Here is a 20244-nt window from a genome sequence, read left to right as displayed (position 1 = left end):
CTGGGAAAGAACACCGGATTTCCTTTCTTCAAGGACATGAGTGATCTCGGATATTCTTTTAGTTTTAAATGATAAATCTGACAGGTTTCTGATCTGCATTTTATTTAGATTTATTAATTAATTGAGGTTAAATTCCTCCAGCTACGATGGTGGGATCGTATGAACTCGTGTTGTGGGCTGCTTATCTCAGCCTCTTGATGACTTGTTCAGTAACATTACATTATAGGATCGAGCCTTACAGGGAACTCAGTGACAAGAATGTTTGCTGATGAATTACATTCCACTCTGAGCTGGTGCTGCACTGCATGACCCTTTCTAATTCTAACCATAACTCTGGAATAACACATGCCCATGTATATACAAGACTTAGTAGAACATAAGAGATGTATTGGAGTGGTGGAAAATGCAGGCTGCTCAGTTAGTCCTGGCTGAGCATGGGTATCATATTAAAAACATGACTCAGATCCTGAATGGAGAATCTATCCTCCAGTTGAGAAGAATCAGGGAAAGGACAGATGAACTAAAATTGCCAGCATCAAGGAGGGCCACCAATTTTGTATTTACCCAAGGTGTTGGCAGAATTTTTATATCACTGACAGAAGCTTCCTGTAAGTCAAAGTAACGCAGCCAATTCATGCAAACAGGTTTCTTTCTGGAACATTCAGACTAACAAAGCCTCTCCACAATTGGCAAAATTCATCTTGGCCATTGCAACTTAGATACTTCGGAATAATTGGAAACATTATTCGCACATTAGGAACTCTGAATTTTTATGCATTTCCATTGAGAACTGTCACTTTCCCAAAAATCACATGGCACTGAACCAAAAGTAACACATGAGCAGCCAAGTCAAGCAGGTGAAAAGGAATGTTTACAGACAAATAGCCACAGGTACAAATTAGGTTACAGTGGGTTCATGTTGTTGAGTCAACTGAGAACTAGGTTAGTACTTCTGGCTTTGGTCATGGAATAACTGCTGGTGAATGCTGTTTTAGGGCACTGATTTCAGATTCATGGATGTCAAACTTGGAGCTCCTAACAACAGAAGCCAACCAGACTCCCTCAAAGTAAACATGTCCCACTAAGTGTTGAGTGACTATTTACCGAGTTGAATAAAAGTTGACATACTTTTAGGGGCTTTTTATTTTAAAAGCTAAGAGTAACATTTTTCTTCAGGCCCAGTAGCAGAGTCATCTACAAATAACATGAATACAGAGTTGTGTTTTTCATTATATGTCACTAGCTCACAAATGCAAGTGAGTTAACCTCCCTTATTAAGTACTTACTGTTTGCAGTGTTTGGAACAAACAGTAGAAAACCAAGTACCAAAGGATTTTTCCAGTCTCGGATACATTTCCATCTGGTACATACCACAGGAGAAAGTAAGAGGCAACTGCGAAAGGTGAAGAGCAAACTATCCTGGAAAAGACAGAAGTAAAGCTAATTTTAATTTATTTTCAAAAAAATGTTCTAATATACTCAGATTAACTATTTCCAGCTCCACTGTTGCAATCACAATGCATTGTCCAAGGGAGTTTAGGTTAACATCGAATGCCAGACATAAACCGTGTCAAATGGCTCAGAGTACAGGAACCAGGACCAAAGTTAGTTGTTCAGTTGACATCCCTATCCACCTGCAATGTAATGTAGTGTTGTGTCATGTTTTTCTAAACAGAAAGACTTGAATTTAAAATTGGAAAGACTTTTCATGAGCACCAAATATTTAATATTGCTTTACAGCTAATGAAAGACTTTAAGTGTACTCACTGTTGTAATAATAGGAAATATAACAGCTAAATTGTGCCTAGCGAACTCCCACTAAGAACAATCTGACAATAATCAGATAATCTTTTGTTGTGATATTGATCGAGAGAAAAATACTAGAATAATCTCCCTACTCTGCATTGGAATAGCACCATGGGATATTTGACAAGCAGGTGGTGGTTCAGTTTAACCTCTTGTCTGAAAGACGCAAACTTCAAAAAGTACAATTGTCCTTCAGTGTCACGCTGGACAATCAACCCTGAATGTTTATCCAAAAGTCCTGGAAGGGGGATTTGAATTAGAAACTTTGTGACACCCACTCGAATGTAGAACGGTCAAATATGCAATAGTATCTCAATCCAGTCAGTCAGTGTGCCAGCAGATAATAATGAACAAATTTTTTGGCAAAGAAAAAAAAACCATGTGCTATCTGGTTAGTGGGACTATTGTGCTAGTGGGCATGTCATTACAAGAGAATGCTTTGCCTAAAACAGAAAACAGAGGCCAGTTAGCACCTCAGGCACTGTCTGTGGAGAGAGGAAGGTCAGGATTGTACATCAGGCCAACAAAAAAATGTTGCAAATAACCAGCTTACATGGTGGTGGGCTGTGTTAAAAAGGACAGGCTGAGATGGAATGGTGTGACTGAATGAGGCAATAGTGAAAGAAGTGGATTGGCTGCTTTTTCAAAAAAAATAAAGGTTATTAGGTCACACAAACTGGTAAGATTTTGATATATGTTTACGCTTAGAAACAGGCAAACAACTAAAATAAAAAGTTGACTTGAAATGACATAGAGGTTATTTTGAATTCAGTAATTAGGCTTTTTGCCATTGGGACAATCCACCCAGTGACTGATGATAGCCCTCAGTATAGTTACCATTACTCCCATCAGTTGATGAAGGCATTGATTCATTTCTTAAAAGACAGACAGTCACGACAAGCACCAGAACAGGTGATGAACCCGAAAATAGCTGTCACTCTGACAGCTGTGCTGAGGGAAGTTGCTGCCTGTAACAGAATTGCTGAGACTCAAAGGTTGTTCATTACAGCTCCAGCTGCTCTGTAGCAGACTCTTGCACCAATCCAACAGTTATTCTATATTTGGTAAATAAATGATATGCTGTTTCAAGAAGCTCATCACTAAACTGGTGCATATTTCAAACCTTACTCTCATTCCCACGCAGCCTATCTCAATAGCAAACCCAGTATGGATTTCTCAATGTTCTGGTTCTGAACAAAAAAGGTCATACTCACTCTTGATTAGGACCAATATTAAACACTGCTGTTCGACGTTACAATATAATGTGGGCAAGGCACTAATAAGTTTGTAACAGGTTACTTTTAAATTTATTTTTAAATCACGAATCCAAAATGTTAGCAATTTGCAGTTCGCCATGCAATGATTTAATTTGATTTATTGTCGTCACATGTACCGAGGTACAGTGAAAAGCTTTGCAAGCTCTATAGGCAGATTATACCATACAAAAGTGCAACAGGGTAGCAGAACAGAGCGCAGAATACAGTGTTACAGCCGTAGAGAAGGTGGGGTGATGGGGAAAGAGGGGGAATTAAGATATGAAAAGTCTGTTGAAAAGTCTGATAACAGTGGTGAAGAAGCTGTTCTTGAATCTATTTGCACATGTACTCACACTTTTACATCTTTTTGCCTCCCATCTCCAAACTTTCCTTCCCATTTACTTTCCTACCTTCAGATGACTGGTACCTTGCCCAAGATCACCAGGTTATTGCATCGTGATTGACATCAGAGTGAAGCCTGTTTGAGCTCCAGTGTCATGAAGCTAGAAGGATTGGATAAGACTAGAAATTCTTTGGTAACTATTGCTCAAAATCCTGTTCTCCATCGACAAAACAGGAGTCAGGAGTGTGATGGAACACTCTCCACAAAGCTTGATGGGTGCAGCTCCCAATTCTTGAGAAACTTGAACCCATTCGGGACAAAGCAGCTTGTTTAACTGCCATCCCATCCACCATCTTCAACGTCACTCCCTCCACTGCTGATGCACACTAGCAGCAGCGTGCACCATTTCAAGCTGCACTGCAGTGATTCACCAAGGCTCCTTAGACAGACCCTTCCAACCCCCATGAGCTCTATCTCCTAGAAAGAGGAGAGAAGCAGATATATGGGAACACCACCACCTGCAAGTTCCCCTCTAAGTCACTCACCATCCTGACTTGGAAATATATTGCTGTTCCTTCAGTTTCGCCGGGTCAAAGTCCTGAAATTCCCTCCCTAACAGTGTTGTGGGTCTACCTACCTCAAACAAACATTTCAACTAGTGAGGTCCAGCCCAATTGTTAGGATTCCTGAAGGTCAAGAATCGAGGGAAAGAAATCCTAGCCCTCAGTGATATCCAATGTTAGATTGTGTGCTGGATAGTTGTGACATAGAGTTGACTCCAAGAGGACATGCCTTGGCAGTAGAAACTGAATGATACCATCACAATGAAAAGGTCTGCAATGATGACAGGTCAGATTGACAGGCTAGTTAATAAATCACAGAATATCCTCAGCCTCATTCATAGGCACATGGAGTTCAAGACCAAAGGAGGTTACCTCGAAGCTTGGACACCAGTTCTGCCTCAGCTGGAGTACTGTGTCCAGCTCTGGACATAGCTTTTTTAGTAAGGAACTGAGGAATTGCAGTTCTGAAAAATCAAATGGAAAAATTGCTGTTGTTCTTCTGGGAGAATACAACGTTGGGAGAAGATCTGATTCAAAATAACGAGGGGGCTAGACAGAGTAAACAGGGAGAAACTATTCCCTCTCATGGAAGGATTATGAACAAGAGGACACAGGTTAATGTAATTTGTAAAAGAAGCAAAAAGAAAGTGATATGGAGGGCTCTTGTGGTGCAGTGGCACTATCCCTACCCCAGGACCGGGGGTCCTGGGTTCGAGTCCCACCTGCTCCAGAGGTATGTAATTACATCTGTGTACAGGTTGATTGGAAAAATAGGTGAATAAAGTAAAAGGGATATGAGGAAAGGCTTTACTCAGGCAGTGTGGGGTTAGGTTCCAGAATGCACTGCCTGTCAATGTGTTGGAGGCAGGGTCAATCAAGGCATCCCAGAAGGAACTGGCAGATTATTTGAAAAGGCACAATGTGTAGGATTACAGGGTGAAGTCAGGCACTCAGTGAAATGTTCATTTAGGGAAGACACAAAGAAAATGGGCTGACTGGTTATTCTCTGCACTGCACCAATTCTATGATTCTGGCCAACACCCTTTGTTCGATCAGATAACTAAAACACACTCACTCAATGTGCCAATGGTTTGCTCAGTTATGACATAACGAACAACGGAGCGTATCTACTCTGAAACACACCTTGTGGCCAGGGACCTTGTGTCAGTATCATTAGCCTTGGCTGAGGAAGATAACCTCAATCTTTGTGACCCTAAAAGAGACAACCTAACTTAAATGTGTAATTAAGTGATGAAAATCCAACAGTTTGTGGGTTGATCCTCGGAAAATCATCATGAAAACTGGCTGATTCTAGTAAAAACACAATCGTTTCACCAACACCCTTTAGTTAAAAAGCTGCCCTTATTTTTATTTGGCTTATATGTAACTCCACCCCCTCACGCGACAAGGTCAGTTCTTAATACCTTAACAGCATCTAGGTAATAATGCCCGTTAACAATGCTGCCCGATTTGAAGAACAGATGAGGATTGCGTTGAGAAAGACGAGTAAGAAGGAGAGATTAGTGCTGGGAGTTGTAAGACTATCTGAACATTGAGAATGGAATCCTCTCGTATTGATTTGGCAAAGCCATTGAACAAGATGGTCTCCACAGCCACAAGGTGAGTGAACCTCTGATGTCTTGGACTTTGAAGAATCCTATTGCTCTAAACTTTAGGCTGCTGTTGGGAAATGGATTGAAATTGCACATTACAGCAAAGGATCATCCAGGACTTGTTTGGCATATAGTGGTCAGTGACAGCCCAGAATCATTCCATAGTCTAACAGCTCAGGGCCAGTGGCCTTTACAGCCACTGGCTACTCCACAAAGGCTGATGTGAAATTAGATCCCAGCAGCAGGAAAATCTAAACAAGCAAAACCACGCACATCCTATTGATCTTCCACAGCCTCTTTAAATTGCCTTCCACCTTTTCTCTAATGCGCAACAACCTTGTGCAGCTCTTTAGTATTGCTTGGAACACAGACACACAAATAATGATAATGGAAAAAGCAAGATATAAAGAGAAGGCAAAGTGATGCAGTTCCAGCAGAACCTTGCCACATTTTGCACTCCTGCCTCTGAATTACAACGATACAACCAGCATTTGACAATGCACACTCTTAAAACAACAGCCTTAATTGCTGCTCAAGACCAGCACTGTCCCAAAGCCAGGAATAAAACAACTTCATAAATCTATTGAGTTGCCTGGTCACCAAATAAGGCCTGGAGAGGTAAGGATGAAGCATCGTTCAACTGCACAGTCCACTCCTTTCTAGGCAAAACAGAGTTCAAACAGGATGGTCAAATTACAAAGAAATAGAGAGTTTTTCTCGTGTGATACACAGGGGAAGGAAAATGAATCTCAACATGAATAAATTCAAAAAGCATATATACACAACACACTTTTGTTACCAGCAACAGAAAGTAAAGAATCACCTTTAAAAGGCAATACTCACAAAGTCTGTGAAATCAGAACTACATGCAGCACTTTCAAGGACAGAGACAAGGCTGAGTAAAACAGTCAAATTCACATTCTGTACAGGGTGAATGTCAAATTTGTAATAAAAACTACAGAATGCAGAATAGTCCAACATTTACTTAGATCAAACCGCAGGATCAGATGTCCTGTTGTTCAATAACTAGGCATACTGGACAGGGAGTTGAAAAATTTTCTTCCTGATTGAGCTAGTTTTTTTTAAACTGATGATTTCGCTCAAGATTATTCCTAACACCTACAGACTAACTCCAAAAGATTTAAAGTCTTATGCAAAATGCTAGCCTGAAGAAAAAATCTCCGATACTCCACTAGTTTAGAGTTAGAGTTAATGAGAGAAGGAAGCCAAGCAGTTGATCTGAATGTAGGATCACTGCATGGACGTGCAGGATGCTGTAAAAGGAAAAGATTACTGCACAGCTAAAGAGAATCATCATTTCATAGTGCCCTTTTCTTTCTCAGATCCTGGCAACAGCATTCAGTGTTATACAAAGAGTCAGACCTACAAGAAATCTGCTCTGCATGATTTTTTTTCATATATTGCAATTCTTATGTTGTCAATTGCACCTTTCCTATGAAATACTTATGTTTAAATCTTTATTTAAACACATTTTATTTCCTCTTGAAGTGGTGCTGGGAGGACTTCTAACTCATTTCAAATTGCAGCAAAAATGAATTACTGCAAAATGACAAAATTCTGAAGTACATTGAGCAAATAGGTAAGATATACACAATACGTTTTATCAGTGTCAGTGAAGAGATGTTTTGGATTCAGGCCCATCATTAGATTTGAATGTGGGAGGGAGCTCTTTACTCACAGAGGGAAAGCAGAGGGAAACTAGGAGAAAGCACGCAACATGGAAAGATGCCAGTCATGTTGTACTTGCTGGTCACTGCACTGCCTCCTCTAAATGACGGAAACCAAACACTGAGTTGATGGTCATTTTCCTGAAGACCATTGTTCCTCTGGAAATGCAAATCACATTCCCTATGCAAATATGAAGCAGAGGAAATATTGGCAGGGTGGCGGAGGAGAAGAACAATAGTCATAGATTGACATTGTAACTGGGAAACTGGCAGAAAATGGTTATAATTGATGGTTGCATGGTGGGCTTGTTATTCACTCTTCACCACCTTCTGTCTTTTTTAACTGTTTCACCAAGGAGGAATCTTTAACGTTTCTCTGGGATAACTAACTTCTTCCTGCCCTCACTTTGTTGAGCTCAATGAAAAGATTGGATTCCCTACAGTGTGGAAACAGGCCCTTTGGCCCAACCAGTCCACATCGACCCTCCGAAGAGCAACCCACCCAGACCCACCTCCTTCCGACCAATGCACCTAGCACTATGGACAATTCACCTGACCTGCACACCTTTGGACTGTGGGAAGAAATTGGAGCACCCGGAGGAAACCCACGCAGCCACGGGGAGAATGTGCAAACTCCACACAGTTGCCCGAAGCTGGAGTCGAACCTAGGACCCTGATGCTGTGAGACAGCAGTGCTAACCACTGAGCCACCATGCCACCCACTTTACAATGAAACAACTATCCCCAATATATCTTCTGTCCTTATGTTAAGATGTAAGCAAACAGTTAAAAAGGTAATTCAGCAAAAAAAAATTCACACACGAGTTACATTCCTGTTTCTCCGTGCCACATTCTGCATTCTGCCTCAGGCTGTCTTGTGGTAAAGCCTTTGTGTGGAACCATTTTAGCTAGAGATCTATGCCATTGACTTTCAAATAAGTCACTTATTTAAGTTATGCATAAGCAGGCCACTTAATGTACATTGAGTCATAATACTATTGTATTTTATTTTGTTGTCCCTTTCCAAATTTTGCCTTTTCTCCACTTCTCTTGTGTATACAGTTGTAAACTTATTTTAAATCACACTAACAGCTTTCAAAGATATACTCATAAAACAGTTATTTGTGTGTTTATGGTCGCCTAGCTGGTGAGAATGTATCTTTAAATTTTACTTCACTGGGAATGTCTCAGCTGCAGGGCTTGTCATTTTTTGACCGAATGTAACCTTTGGCTGCAGCGTTACATTCCTTGTACACTCTTCAGCTTCCTATTGGCGGATAGTGATAGCGTGTTCCTGCATTTTGACACACCTCTTTTCTCCACCCCACCCCCAACTCATTCCTCATCACAGCCTTCCTCTCGCCACGAGGTCAAACATAAAATCAAATCACCTCCAAGGACAGGACCCATGGAAATCTGTCCACGCTACCACTCTCACTGCCAAATCCGGCTGAATTAACACGTTTAGTGTGTCAAGCCGACTGTAATAGCTTGCAAAGGGTTATGCGCAGTTAAACATTGCTAATTGAAGACTGCCCAGAGTCAAGTGTCACTATGAACTGCTGCAGTAGATTAGATTCTCTACAGTATGGAAACAGGCCCTTTGGCCCAACATGTCCACACTGACCCTCCGAAGAGATACCCACCCAGACCCATTCCCCTACTAGGTAAAAACAATGACTGCAGATGCTGGAATCCAGATTCTGGATTAGTGGTGCTGGAAGAGCACAGCAGTTCAGGCAGCATCCGAGGAGCAGCAAAATCGACGTTTCGGGCAAAAGCCCTCCATCAAGAATAAAGGCAGAGAGCCTGAAGCGTGGAGAAATAAGCTAGAGGAGGGTGGGGGTGGGGAGAAAGTAGCATAGAGTACAATAGGTGAGTGGGGGTTAGGGTTCCCATAACTTAAATAAGTGACTTAATTGAAAGTCAATAGCTAAAATGGTTCAACACAAAGGCTTTACCACAAGACAGCCTGAGGCAGAATGCAGAATGTGGCACGGAGAAACAGGAATGTAACTCGTGTGTGAAATTTTTTTTGCTGAATTACCTTTTTAACTGTTTGCTTACATTTTAACATAAGGACAGAAGATATTTTGGGGATAGTTGTTAGGGTTCCCCACTCACCTATTGTACTCTATGCTACTTTCTCCCCACCCCCACCCTCCTCTCGCTTATCTCTCCACGCTTCAGGCTCTCTGCCTTTATTCCTGATGGAGGGCTTTTGCCCGAAACGTCGATTTTACTGCTCCTCGGATGCTGCCTGAACTGCTGTGCTCTTCCAGCACCACTAATCCATTCCCCTACTGTATTATTCTACATTTCCTTTGACCAATGCACCTAACACTTTGGGCAATTTAGCATGGCCAACTCACCTAACCTGCACATCTTTGGATTGTGGGAGGAAACCGGAGCAAACCCATGCAGACACAGGGAGAATGTGCGGAGTTTGCACATCACACAGCCACCAAAGTTGGGAATTGAACCCAGGTCCCTGGTGCTGTGTGGCAGCAGTGCTAACCACTGAACCACCATGCTGCCCCTAACTGGCCTTGCGTTTCACATTGCAATACCTGCAGGCAGTGGATTATTATTAACTCACTGTATCAGAGGAGATTGAGTTACTTTGGAAAAATTAAATGCTGGCACAATAGCGTTATGGAAACAGGTTGGAACAGGTACAAATTAAGCATTAAATATAATTTGCAGACCATATTATAAATGCAGGAGTATTAAAATGGAATTACTGGTGTCATTAGAAGATTGGAATGGTGAATAGTTAACCACCAAGAGTAGGCACCTATCCAAGCTTGGATCAGTTTCAGATTTGGGATGAAGCAAATTAGCTGGCATAAGCTTGCAATGTTTTCTTTAAAAACATAAACATCATTAAGTTCTTTTTCTTAAAAAAATACTGAATTCCACTTGAAGTTCAGATATTTTTCTTCAAATTTGTTGATTATTTCAAAAATAAAGGGGATTTCTCCAGATTGCTCAAAGTGCCAGCAGCACCATCCAAACTATGACCTTTACCACCCGGAGGGACAAGGGCAACTTCACATGGGACCACCAGGTAACTTGCAACGTCCCCTCCAAGTCACACACCATCCTGACTTGGAAATGTCTTGCTGCTCCTTCAGTATTGCAGTCAAAATCCTGGAACTCCCTTCTTAACAGCACTTTGGGTATTCCCAACGTACAGACTACAGCAGTTCAAGGAAATGGCTCACCACTTCCTTCGCAAGGGCAATTCTGAATGGGCAATAAAGACTTGCTTTCCCACAAAGTGTCACACTCCAACAACTAACATTTCGATCCTAAACCCTAATTTGCGACAGCAAACATCAAATAAGCAGGTGCATCCCATTATATTATTGATGCCTACAGTCTGCTCATTCTGAATCCCAATGTACAGCATTATTTTCAACTTTGTGGAGAGCTGAGAGTTCAAACGGTGACTATCATGGTGTACAGGTCAAATGCATTCTAAATGATTAGCTGGTGCACCTCAAAGACAACTTTTTAAGCTTGCTGTGGTTGGTTAGGTGCACTGGCAAATATACAGTGTGCACCCAACAAATTAACAAATAATTAATGGATTACAAATTCTCACTTCAGCCCCAATGCAGCCATTCCTGCAACAAGATTCTTCAGGAGATTGCCAGTGAGCTCCAGATTTGCTAAATTGCAGAGCTGCAAGGTTGTCTGGTTGCTTGCTGAGCTGGTGGGTTTGTTTTCAGATGTTTTGTCACCGTGCTAGGTGATATCATAAGTGAGGCATTGATGTTCTGTCCCTCTTGCTGTTTATGTGACTCTGTTTGTTGTGGTAGGTGATATCATTTTCAGTTCTGTTTCTGTGAGATTGGTAAATGGGGTCCAAATCGAAGTGTTTATTGATGGAATTCTGATTTGAATACCAGGCCTCTAGGGATTCCTGTGTGTGTGTGTCTTTGTCTGGTGATGGACGCGTAAATAACAAGCAGAACAGAACATCAATGCTTCATTGGAGGCTCAAAGATAATGTTACCCAGCACAGTGACAAAATGTCAAAAACAAACCCACCAGCTCAGCCAGCAATCCGACAAACCGATCTACAACTTGAGCTACAAACCTTCTCCAAAATGTGCAAGGCTGCAATTCAGCAACAAAATTGTAATTGTAACATGTGATTCCACTGGACTACACCTTCTGAAGTCAGCACACAGCATCTTCAGTTTCAACAGGGCTCGAGATCAAAACCAATCTTTAATAGACATATCCTGAATTCCCCTGGGTATTTTGGGACCCATATTCCCACTCTTGGCTTTTAATGCTAAAAATATAATCTGGAAGGAACATTTGCATTTTGAGAGCCAATAATTAAAATGACTTTTAATGAATCCAATAAAGTCAAAGAAAAATAAAATCTAACAATACATAACATGAAAGTTCTGCTTTGAGATTATTTGAAAGAGATTAAAGCTCAAATCAGTATGTGTCCTACGTTTTATCCTTCTCACCAGCATCATACAAAGCCCCTAGCATCTTAGTTGGAGCCCTTAATATGCAGTGGCAATTTACTTTGGGTAAAAGTGTATTCTGAAAGTCCTCAAGTCTGTTAGTTCCTTTTGGTTAACATAATATACTGAGACTAAACCAGAAACGGACCAGCCCACACTACACCGATCCTCATGTACCACACAAGCAGAAATTTGTGCTGAAACATAATATTAGATTTGCTTAAAAACTGCAAAGGAGATTTGCCTTAGTTTGAAGTTGAAACATAAGTCTGTCTAGGGGTAAATGAAGTCTTGTGTTTGTCTCATGTGTTACTAATTAGGCAAAGAGACTGTAAAAAGTCTGGAGTCTGCGGAAAGTCAACCATACAATGTTGGTTGTAGGACTCTCCATTGGAAACAGATACTCTTACCACATTACTGCTCCAAATCTGAGAAACAGAGAGGACTGTTGAGGATTGATGTATCAGCCCCGGTGGAGTTGGATTTGTTAAACTTACCATAAACATCAGGGTCTGCTTTCACACAAAACAAATCCAATATAAACTTCCTTTCCCAGCTACTGACACAGTATCTTCAAACAACTCGACATGAGTGCAGTCGAGTGTGTGGTGCTGGAAAGGCACAGCAAGTCAGGCAGCATCTGACGAGCAGGAGAATCAATGGTTTGGGGGTGATGAAGGGCTTATATATGAAATGTTGGTTCTCCTGCTCCTCAGAGGCTGTCTGACCTGCTGTGCTTTTCCAGCACCACGCTCTCAACTCTGATCTCCAGCATCTGCAGTCCTCACACTCTCCTACTACATGAGTGCACACTGGATAAAATTGGCTGTACAGATTTCCTGAAGATTGCTTCCCTCTGAAAGACACTGGGTGGATTTCCCACTTCCTTATGGCTCAGTAATTAGCGCTGCTGCCTTACAGCCCCGCAGACCTGGGTTCAATTCCAACCTCGGGTGTCTGTCTGCGTATAGTTTGCACATTCTCCCTGTGTCTGCGTGGGTGCTCCGGTTTCATTCCACAGTCAAAAGATGGTCAGATTAGATGGACTGACAATGCTAAATTGCCAGATGATGTGCTATAGGTGGGTTAACCTAGGGTGTGATGCCCTTCAAGGGGTTGGTGCAGATTCAATGGGCCAAATGGCCTCTATCTGTGTTGTGAGGATCCTATATAAGGTGGCAGCGAAGGGAGGGGATAATTGAGTGGGTTGGCATCAGAGAGATACTGGCTTCCTTCCTGTTACCACAGAGAAAGCAATCCGGGGACTTTTGAAGGGAGATTTGCCCAGCAGCTCATGTATGTTGAGCAGGAAGCTGGTTGAGGCCTGGAGTTCTGGCTTGAGTACCAGGCCACTAGGAGTTCCCGTGCATCTTTGACTGCCCTGTCCCAGGATGGACATAAACAGCAAGCGGAACAGAACACCAATTCTTCACCAGAGGCTCACTGGTGGAGACCTTTGAGGGCCTCATCCAGCCTGGACTGCAATTACTTCAGCTCCAGGTGAGACAAGAGAAGGCCGGCCTACTCCACCGCAGACAAGCTGTTGGTACAGGGAGGGCTGCCTGTCAATCTGAACTAATTTGTGAAAGATTGAGGGACGTGGCCAAGGGTAGAGATGCTGCTGAAAACCAACCCCTTTTGCCTGCACACAATCTCCAAAATCCCCCGTCCACTCCGGAACAACACCCGCCTTTTCCAGACAGTGGTGCTCCATCTGGGACACTGAGGGGCAGGTGCTTGCCTTGGGCCCCCACCACAATAATACAGGAGGGGTAATCCGGCCTCTGATTGGCATGAGCTGCCAGCCAGAGGAAAGCTCAGGTGACAGTCAGTCAATCAACCAACTGCCAGATAACTGGAAAACCTTCTGAACTTTTTAACCCGAGTAGGCAGTGAACGCCCTGCCTCCACCCTACACCCACCCCCCAACTCTGCCACTCACACCTGGAACTTATCACCGTTCGGATTCGGACCAAAAGTGGCCAAATTTTGGCCAGTTTCACTGCACATTAGTGGTGACATTAACGTGGTGTGGCATCAGTGACAACCAACCACAGGCTCTAGATCAGTGAAGTCACTTTATCCACTGTGTCTTTTTCACCCAAAAATCTCACTTCTTAAAACAGAACAGTGGGTCATCTCTGTGGAATTCATTTCGAAACGCAAGGTGACTATTTTTGTTCAGTAAAATGCAACAATACTACCGTTTGTTTCAAACAAGAGAGTCTTTGCAAACAAACATCAAACAATACAAATATCACAGGCTGGCTCCAAAGAAATGGTTTTTCCCAGTGATTTGATAACTGGGAAAAACAATTACTTTGGAATGAATCCAGAATCCAATATTGAGCATGTTTGTGCCAGCAGGGAGTATAAATGGAGCACTTTTAAAATTTAAAAAAATATTTTGCGGGCCTGATTTTTATTCCAAAATTTAGTTGTCAGTTACAATCCTTCAGTTACTTCGCAGGAGACAGACTCAGGCAGTGGAACACACTTGAGCTCTTAAACCGGCCTTTAGAAGCAGCAAGCACAGGTTACTCATCAAATTGAGAAGTGCAAGCCTTTAACCAACTGTTCAAAGTTCCACCAAACCCTCTAAGTAGATTTTCCATGTTGTTATCGAGTCTCTGCCTGTCTTGGCAGGATCTCCCTCCCCTGTTGAGGCTGTTGGCTTGTCATTTTCCAGAGGCCCTCTTTGTATCTGCAGCCTCAGAAGTCTGCATTCTGTCCTCAATTATAATGACAACTCCCATAAGGCAGCCAGGATGATGGAGCCTGGCACTGTCATACTGGCCTGACATCAGAATCCCAACATCCTCTGGAAAATTCCAGCACTGTGACTGATGGTTCCAATTGTTTTTGTTTTCCTATCAACTTACATATTGTAATAAATGAACCTCTCTGAATTGCACGCAGTCTGTCAGCCAAGTGTTGCCCTGCCTATGAATGCCCGATAGGCAACCCAAGCAAACTCCAGGGTAGCAAGGTTAATCCTGCAACACAAAGTCCACAAAGCTGGGCAGAAACTTCATGCCTTCAACTATCTAAAGAAACTGCCTATGATATGACTGAAAACTAAAAGAGCTGAGAGAGACTATTACAGTTTTACTGAATCAGATCTTCGAATCCCTACAGTGTGGGAGCACTGACCTTCCAAAGAGCATCCCACCCGGTAACATTGCATTTCCTGCGGCTAACCACTCTAGACTGCACATCTGCAGACATCATGGCAATTTAGCATGGCCAATCCACCTAACCTGCCCATCTTTGAACCATGGGAGGAGATCCACGCAGAGAATGTGTAAGCTCCACCCAGACAGACACAGTCACCCTGCGGTGGAATCAAACCTATGTACCTGGGGCTCTGAGGCAGCAGTGCTAAACACTGAGCCACCATGCCACTCCGTCTTGGAGTCAAAAATAATTTAACTTGTAAGGGAGGTTGACAGTTCCCCTGCCTCAAAGACTTGTAGATCTGGGCTCGATCCCACTCTAGGGCTTGATGGACACAGAAGGCACCTCCATAAAGCAGCCAAACTATGACTCCACTTTCAAGGAACTATGAACCTGCACTCCAAGTTCTCTTTGTTCAGCAACACTCACCAGGACCTTACCATTAAATGTATAAGTCCTGCCCTGTTTTACCTTTCCAAAATGCAGCACCTCACATTTATCTAAATTCAACACCATCTGCCACTTCTCAGCCCATTGGCCCATCTGATGAAAGTCCCATTGTACTTTGAGGGAACCTTCTTCACTGTCCACTGCAGTTCCAATTTTAGAGTCATCGGCAAAATTATTAACCATACCTCCTACGTTCTCATCCCAGTCATTCATATAAAACGACAAATATCAGTGGACCGAACCTTGTGGCACACTGCTGGTCACAGGCCTCCAGTCTGAAAAGTAACCCTCCACCAGACAGTCTTTTACCTTTGAGCCAGTTCTGTATCCAAATAACCAGTCTACCATGAGGAACCTTGCCGAAAGCTTTACTGAAGTCCATATAGATCATATCCACTGCGCTATCCTCATCAATCCTCTTTGCTACTCCCCCAACAAAACTCAATCAAGTTAGTGAGAAATGATTTCCACGCGCAAAGCCATGACCCTATAACCAGCTGAGGTTACCATGAAGGACTCTCCTTCTCAACTGCGCCCCTCGCCTGAGGTATGGTGGCCCTCAAGTTAAATCACCTCCAGTCATCTCTCTCTAATGACAGAACTGTCTTACAGTCTGGTAAGGCATTAGTGACTTGGTTGCTCAACCGTGGCTGTACACAGAAATATAAGATGTTGAGGGGCTCGGGATGTTGTTGCTTGAAATACAATCAAACATTTAGATGCAGCAGGTACAATACTTCCAGTGTTGTTCCAGTAACAGACTAGCTTCTTCTGGATCAACACCAGTATCCAGCAGCAAACCAAACTTTTAACAGGTTAATTATAGAATTTTGATGCAAAAGCAAAACACAAACAAACATCAATTTCATTACAGTTTTACTAGTAAGCTTGACATGGATCTTTATTTTAATTGCAGGGGCTGATGTTCAAACGGCCTAATCAGAATTTCTGGCATAGTTTTCAGTTACTTTTAACGTATGAAATAGTCACCTGTGATTTCAGATAAAGTGTGGGGTATTTCCTTCCAGGTGTAAATCTTTGAACTGTCATGTGATGACAATTCACCAATCATTTTCCCATTTCAAAATGAAACTACTATCACCTAATGAAATTGGAGGCCAGTGAAGCTGCAGAAAGGTGAATATTAAGTGTCCTTGTGATTCTCTGTTGTACGGTTTTTAAGTAATTGCTGTTCCCTTCAGTGCTGCAAAGCAAGAAGTAGTCATTTTTCAGTGAAATTTAATCCCAACTTTGGAACCATAAGCAAGCATTCCAACAAAATAAATTCCACAATCCCTAAGGCTTTCTTGTTTTGTAACTCACCTTGCTGAGATGCATCTCCTACAACTGAGTTCTCAAAACATTTTCAGATCAGTTTCAAAACCTGCAATCTTCAGTGTGTACAAAACAGGGCCAGCAGATGCGTGGGATCACCACCATCTGAACCTTTCCTCCCAAGCCATACATCACCCTGATTTGAAACAACGTCACTACATCAAAATCCTAGTACTCACTTCCACAATCTGCTCTGTAGATCCCCCTAGTCCAGTGTTTCAGGATGGTGAATCCCCATCACCTTTGGTGCAATTAGGGACGGATCATAAATGTTGGCCTAACCAATGACTCTCACACCCCATGAACCTTTTTTTTTTGGGATGTAGGTTTGCTCGCTGATCTGGAAGGTTCATTTTCAGACGTTTCGTCACCATACCAGGTAATATCTTCAGTGCGCCTCCGAATGAAGCTTCATCTGGAAGCTCACTGATGATGTTACCTAGTAGGGTGACAAAATGTCTGAAAACTAACCTTCCATCTCAGCGAGCAAACCTACATCCAGAACCTCAGCCTGAGCTACAAATCTTCTCAACACTCATTTTTTAAAAAAAAACTACGATGGTGAAAGGTGAACAGCAGGCAGGAAAGTGAAAAGGTTTACTGCACAAAGGCATGTTCAGATGCTTGTTTTTACAAAGCTGACAAAAATATTGCAAGGAAGAATGGTTTTGAAACTGAACTGTGGTGTTGGTAAAATCAAAAGTCTGTTCCTACCAGGGGAGTGGACAGGTTTGGGTTGTGAATCTGTGTGCAGGTAGGGTGGAAGTGATGGTGGTTGGATGAATGGCAGGAGAATGTTATTCCAAAGAAACCAGAACAAGATTGTGCATATAAATCCTGATCTTAAAATCTGTCCAGAGTTTTGAACCAGGTGAAAGGTGGAGGTGGGAAAAGAAAAGGGCATCCAGGAAAGAAATAGAACAAGTAATCAAATGAGTTAGGGTTTTGGTGGTATTCTATCATGGAGCAATGGTCTGGACAGCATCCAGCCTATTGGGAGAGTGAACACTTGTCTCAAACAAGTGCATGTTTATAAAGCCCACCCTCACAAAGTCTGACAGAAGGGAAGGCAGGGACTTGGCTTAAACAAGCTTCAGGCTGATTTGCTACTTTCCTGCTGCTATGTTCTATGGTCAGACTGCAAATGTTACTTCATGCCAAAGAAATGCTCAACACCTCTTCAAGGTTCTTTCAAGGATCAAACCTCTTGTAGATATTTTACAACTAAGGTTCCTACAGGTACACTGCCAAACCTGGAGGAAGCAGTTTCACCCCAGTGAATGTTCTTGGGACATGGGTTCAAATCCTACCATAGCAGATTTTTTTTCAATTTGTTCACAGGTTGAAGGCATGGCTGCCTAGGACAGCATTTATTGCCCAGAGGACAGTTCAGAGTCAACCACATTACTGTGGATCTGGAGTCACATGTAGGCCAGACCAGGCAAGGATGGCAGTTTCCTTCCCTAAAGGGCATTTCCAACAATCGTAGAATGCATCATGGTCAACATTAGACTCTTAATTCCAGATTTTTATGGAGTTCACCTTCTACTATCTGCCGTGGTGGGATTTGAACTCAGATCCTCAGAACGTTGGATCTCTGGATTAACAGTCCAGCGATAATACCACAGGCCATTGCCTCTCCTTGATGGTGAAACATGGAGGCAATAAAAGTCTGGAATAAAAGCTGGCCAAGTACTGACTATGTAACCACTGTCAGCCGTTGTAAAAATTCAGTGGTGTCCTTTAGGAATGAAAATCGACCATCCTTATTTGGCTAACCTACGTGTGACTCCAGACCCAACGCAATGTGGTTGATTCTTAACTGCCCTCTGGGCAATTAGGGATGAAGAGAATATGCTGGCCTATCCAGTAATGTCCACATCTCATGAACAAATAGGAAATTCTGGGAGTTGGTGACAGTTTACTCACATATGGTGCATTTATTCTATGATGAATGCAGCAGATACAGTCACTATTTATAATAGGTAATACATGTATTTAACTGAAAACACATTTGGTTTCACAAGTTCATTTGGATTAGAGTGAGCAGACAGAGTTTCAATTGTGTAGTTGGAACGAGGAGGGAAGAAGTGCATTCACTGCTGTTGTGCCTTGCCAAAAGAAAAGGAGCCATTTACCGAGGTGCAGATGGAGGCACTATAGACAGGGTACAGGCACACAGGCCAACAGCTCCAGTTGCCAATTTATTTCAGCAGGAGTCCAGCTCTGGTCTGACTCCAAGGAAGGGGCCATAATGAAGGCAACAGAATCAGAGCACGTGACTGCTGCTTCATATTTGAACAACGTGTGCCAGGAATTAGATCCTGCTGCCTACTGCACCACAGTCCCACCAGCAGTTTGTAGATTTAAAAAAAACTTTCCTATAGCAACTCTAACGGAACAGCGAATGGGCACAGGAAATAACTATGTTAATATCCTGGCAGGATCTACTTTATTCCGTTCTATCAGGAAGAACGTGTAAAGATGCATTCACTATTCCTTAGCTAGGGCACATGCCAACATGTGCTAAAAGTGTACTGGAAATTCTCTTCATGCCTGACACTTTGTGCTGAATGTTCTCTCTCGGGCTGGGAAACAGAGATTCAAACTGTTTCTGCATCCCAACACCTCCTCTCCCGCAGTGAGTGAGTCTGCAGGGGTGAGTTGTTTTTTTTTATATATAGTGTTGCCTCCCCAGTTTGTCTGGAGACAGTTTTGTTGAAGAGGGCAGACTAGAAGCCCTTTCAATTTGAGTGGAGTAGCAGGGATGTTGGTGATCAAGAAAGATAGAATTTTAAAAATCTTTTCTCATCCTAAGAAAGCAGTATTTTAAAAAGGGAAACTGGGTGGAAATAAATGCATGCTGAACAACTTTGTATTTTTCCAAATTGAATTCAAAATATTGAAATTGCTCTTTTTAAACTGTATTGAGCAAGCTGGAGCTAAGGGATGGGATTCAGGGTCGTAAAATTCCTACAGTGGAGATAGAAGCCATTCAGCCCATCACGTCTGTGCTGATCCTCTGAAAAGCATCCCACGCAGACCCCATCCCCCCACTCTATCTCTGTAACCCTGCTGGAATCGAACAGAGGTCCTTAGCATTGTAGGGTAGTGTTGTAATGAGCCAATTATCAAAAGGCCAGTAGGATAATGATCAAAACCAAACTGTTGGTGCCACTGAAAGATGACCACTGCACTAAGTTTAGTGTAGGTTTCCTCCGGGTGCTCTGGTTTCCTCCTACAGTCCAAATATGTGCAGGTTAGGTGAACTAGCCATGCTAAATTGCCCGTAGTGTTAGGTGCATTAGTCAAGGGTGAATGTAGGGGAATGGGTCTGGGTGGGTTGCTCTTCGGAGGGTCGGTGTGGACTTGTTGGGCTGAATGGCCTGTTTCCACACTGTAGGGAATTTAATCTAATCTAATCTAATCTGCTCAGAATTTGATTGCACTTAAAATGGAGTGGTCCCAAGACTAGAACAAAGAAAACAAAATGTGGCTATTGCAGATACAAAAATAG

The 20244-nt window shown here is 42.5% G+C and overlaps 1 protein-coding gene across 1 annotated transcript in view; it reads right to left on the bottom strand.

Annotated features, from left to right (window-relative positions):
- mfsd2ab (MFSD2 lysolipid transporter A, lysophospholipid b) overlaps positions 1-20244 on the bottom strand; it is a 53132-nt gene that overhangs the window by 23644 nt on the left and 9244 nt on the right. Inside the window, exon 4 of the mRNA XM_072548138.1 lies at positions 1287-1419. Within this exon, the coding sequence (XP_072404239.1) occupies positions 1287-1419 (133 nt within the window). The remainder of the gene's footprint in view (positions 1-1286; positions 1420-20244) is intronic.

This window comes from Chiloscyllium punctatum, chromosome 27 (genome assembly GCF_047496795.1).
Source record: "Chiloscyllium punctatum isolate Juve2018m chromosome 27, sChiPun1.3, whole genome shotgun sequence".
NCBI classification, from domain to species: domain Eukaryota; kingdom Metazoa; phylum Chordata; class Chondrichthyes; order Orectolobiformes; family Hemiscylliidae; genus Chiloscyllium; species Chiloscyllium punctatum.
Note: the sequence above shows the minus strand (reverse complement) of the source record. Positions and strands in the feature narration are given on the sequence as shown.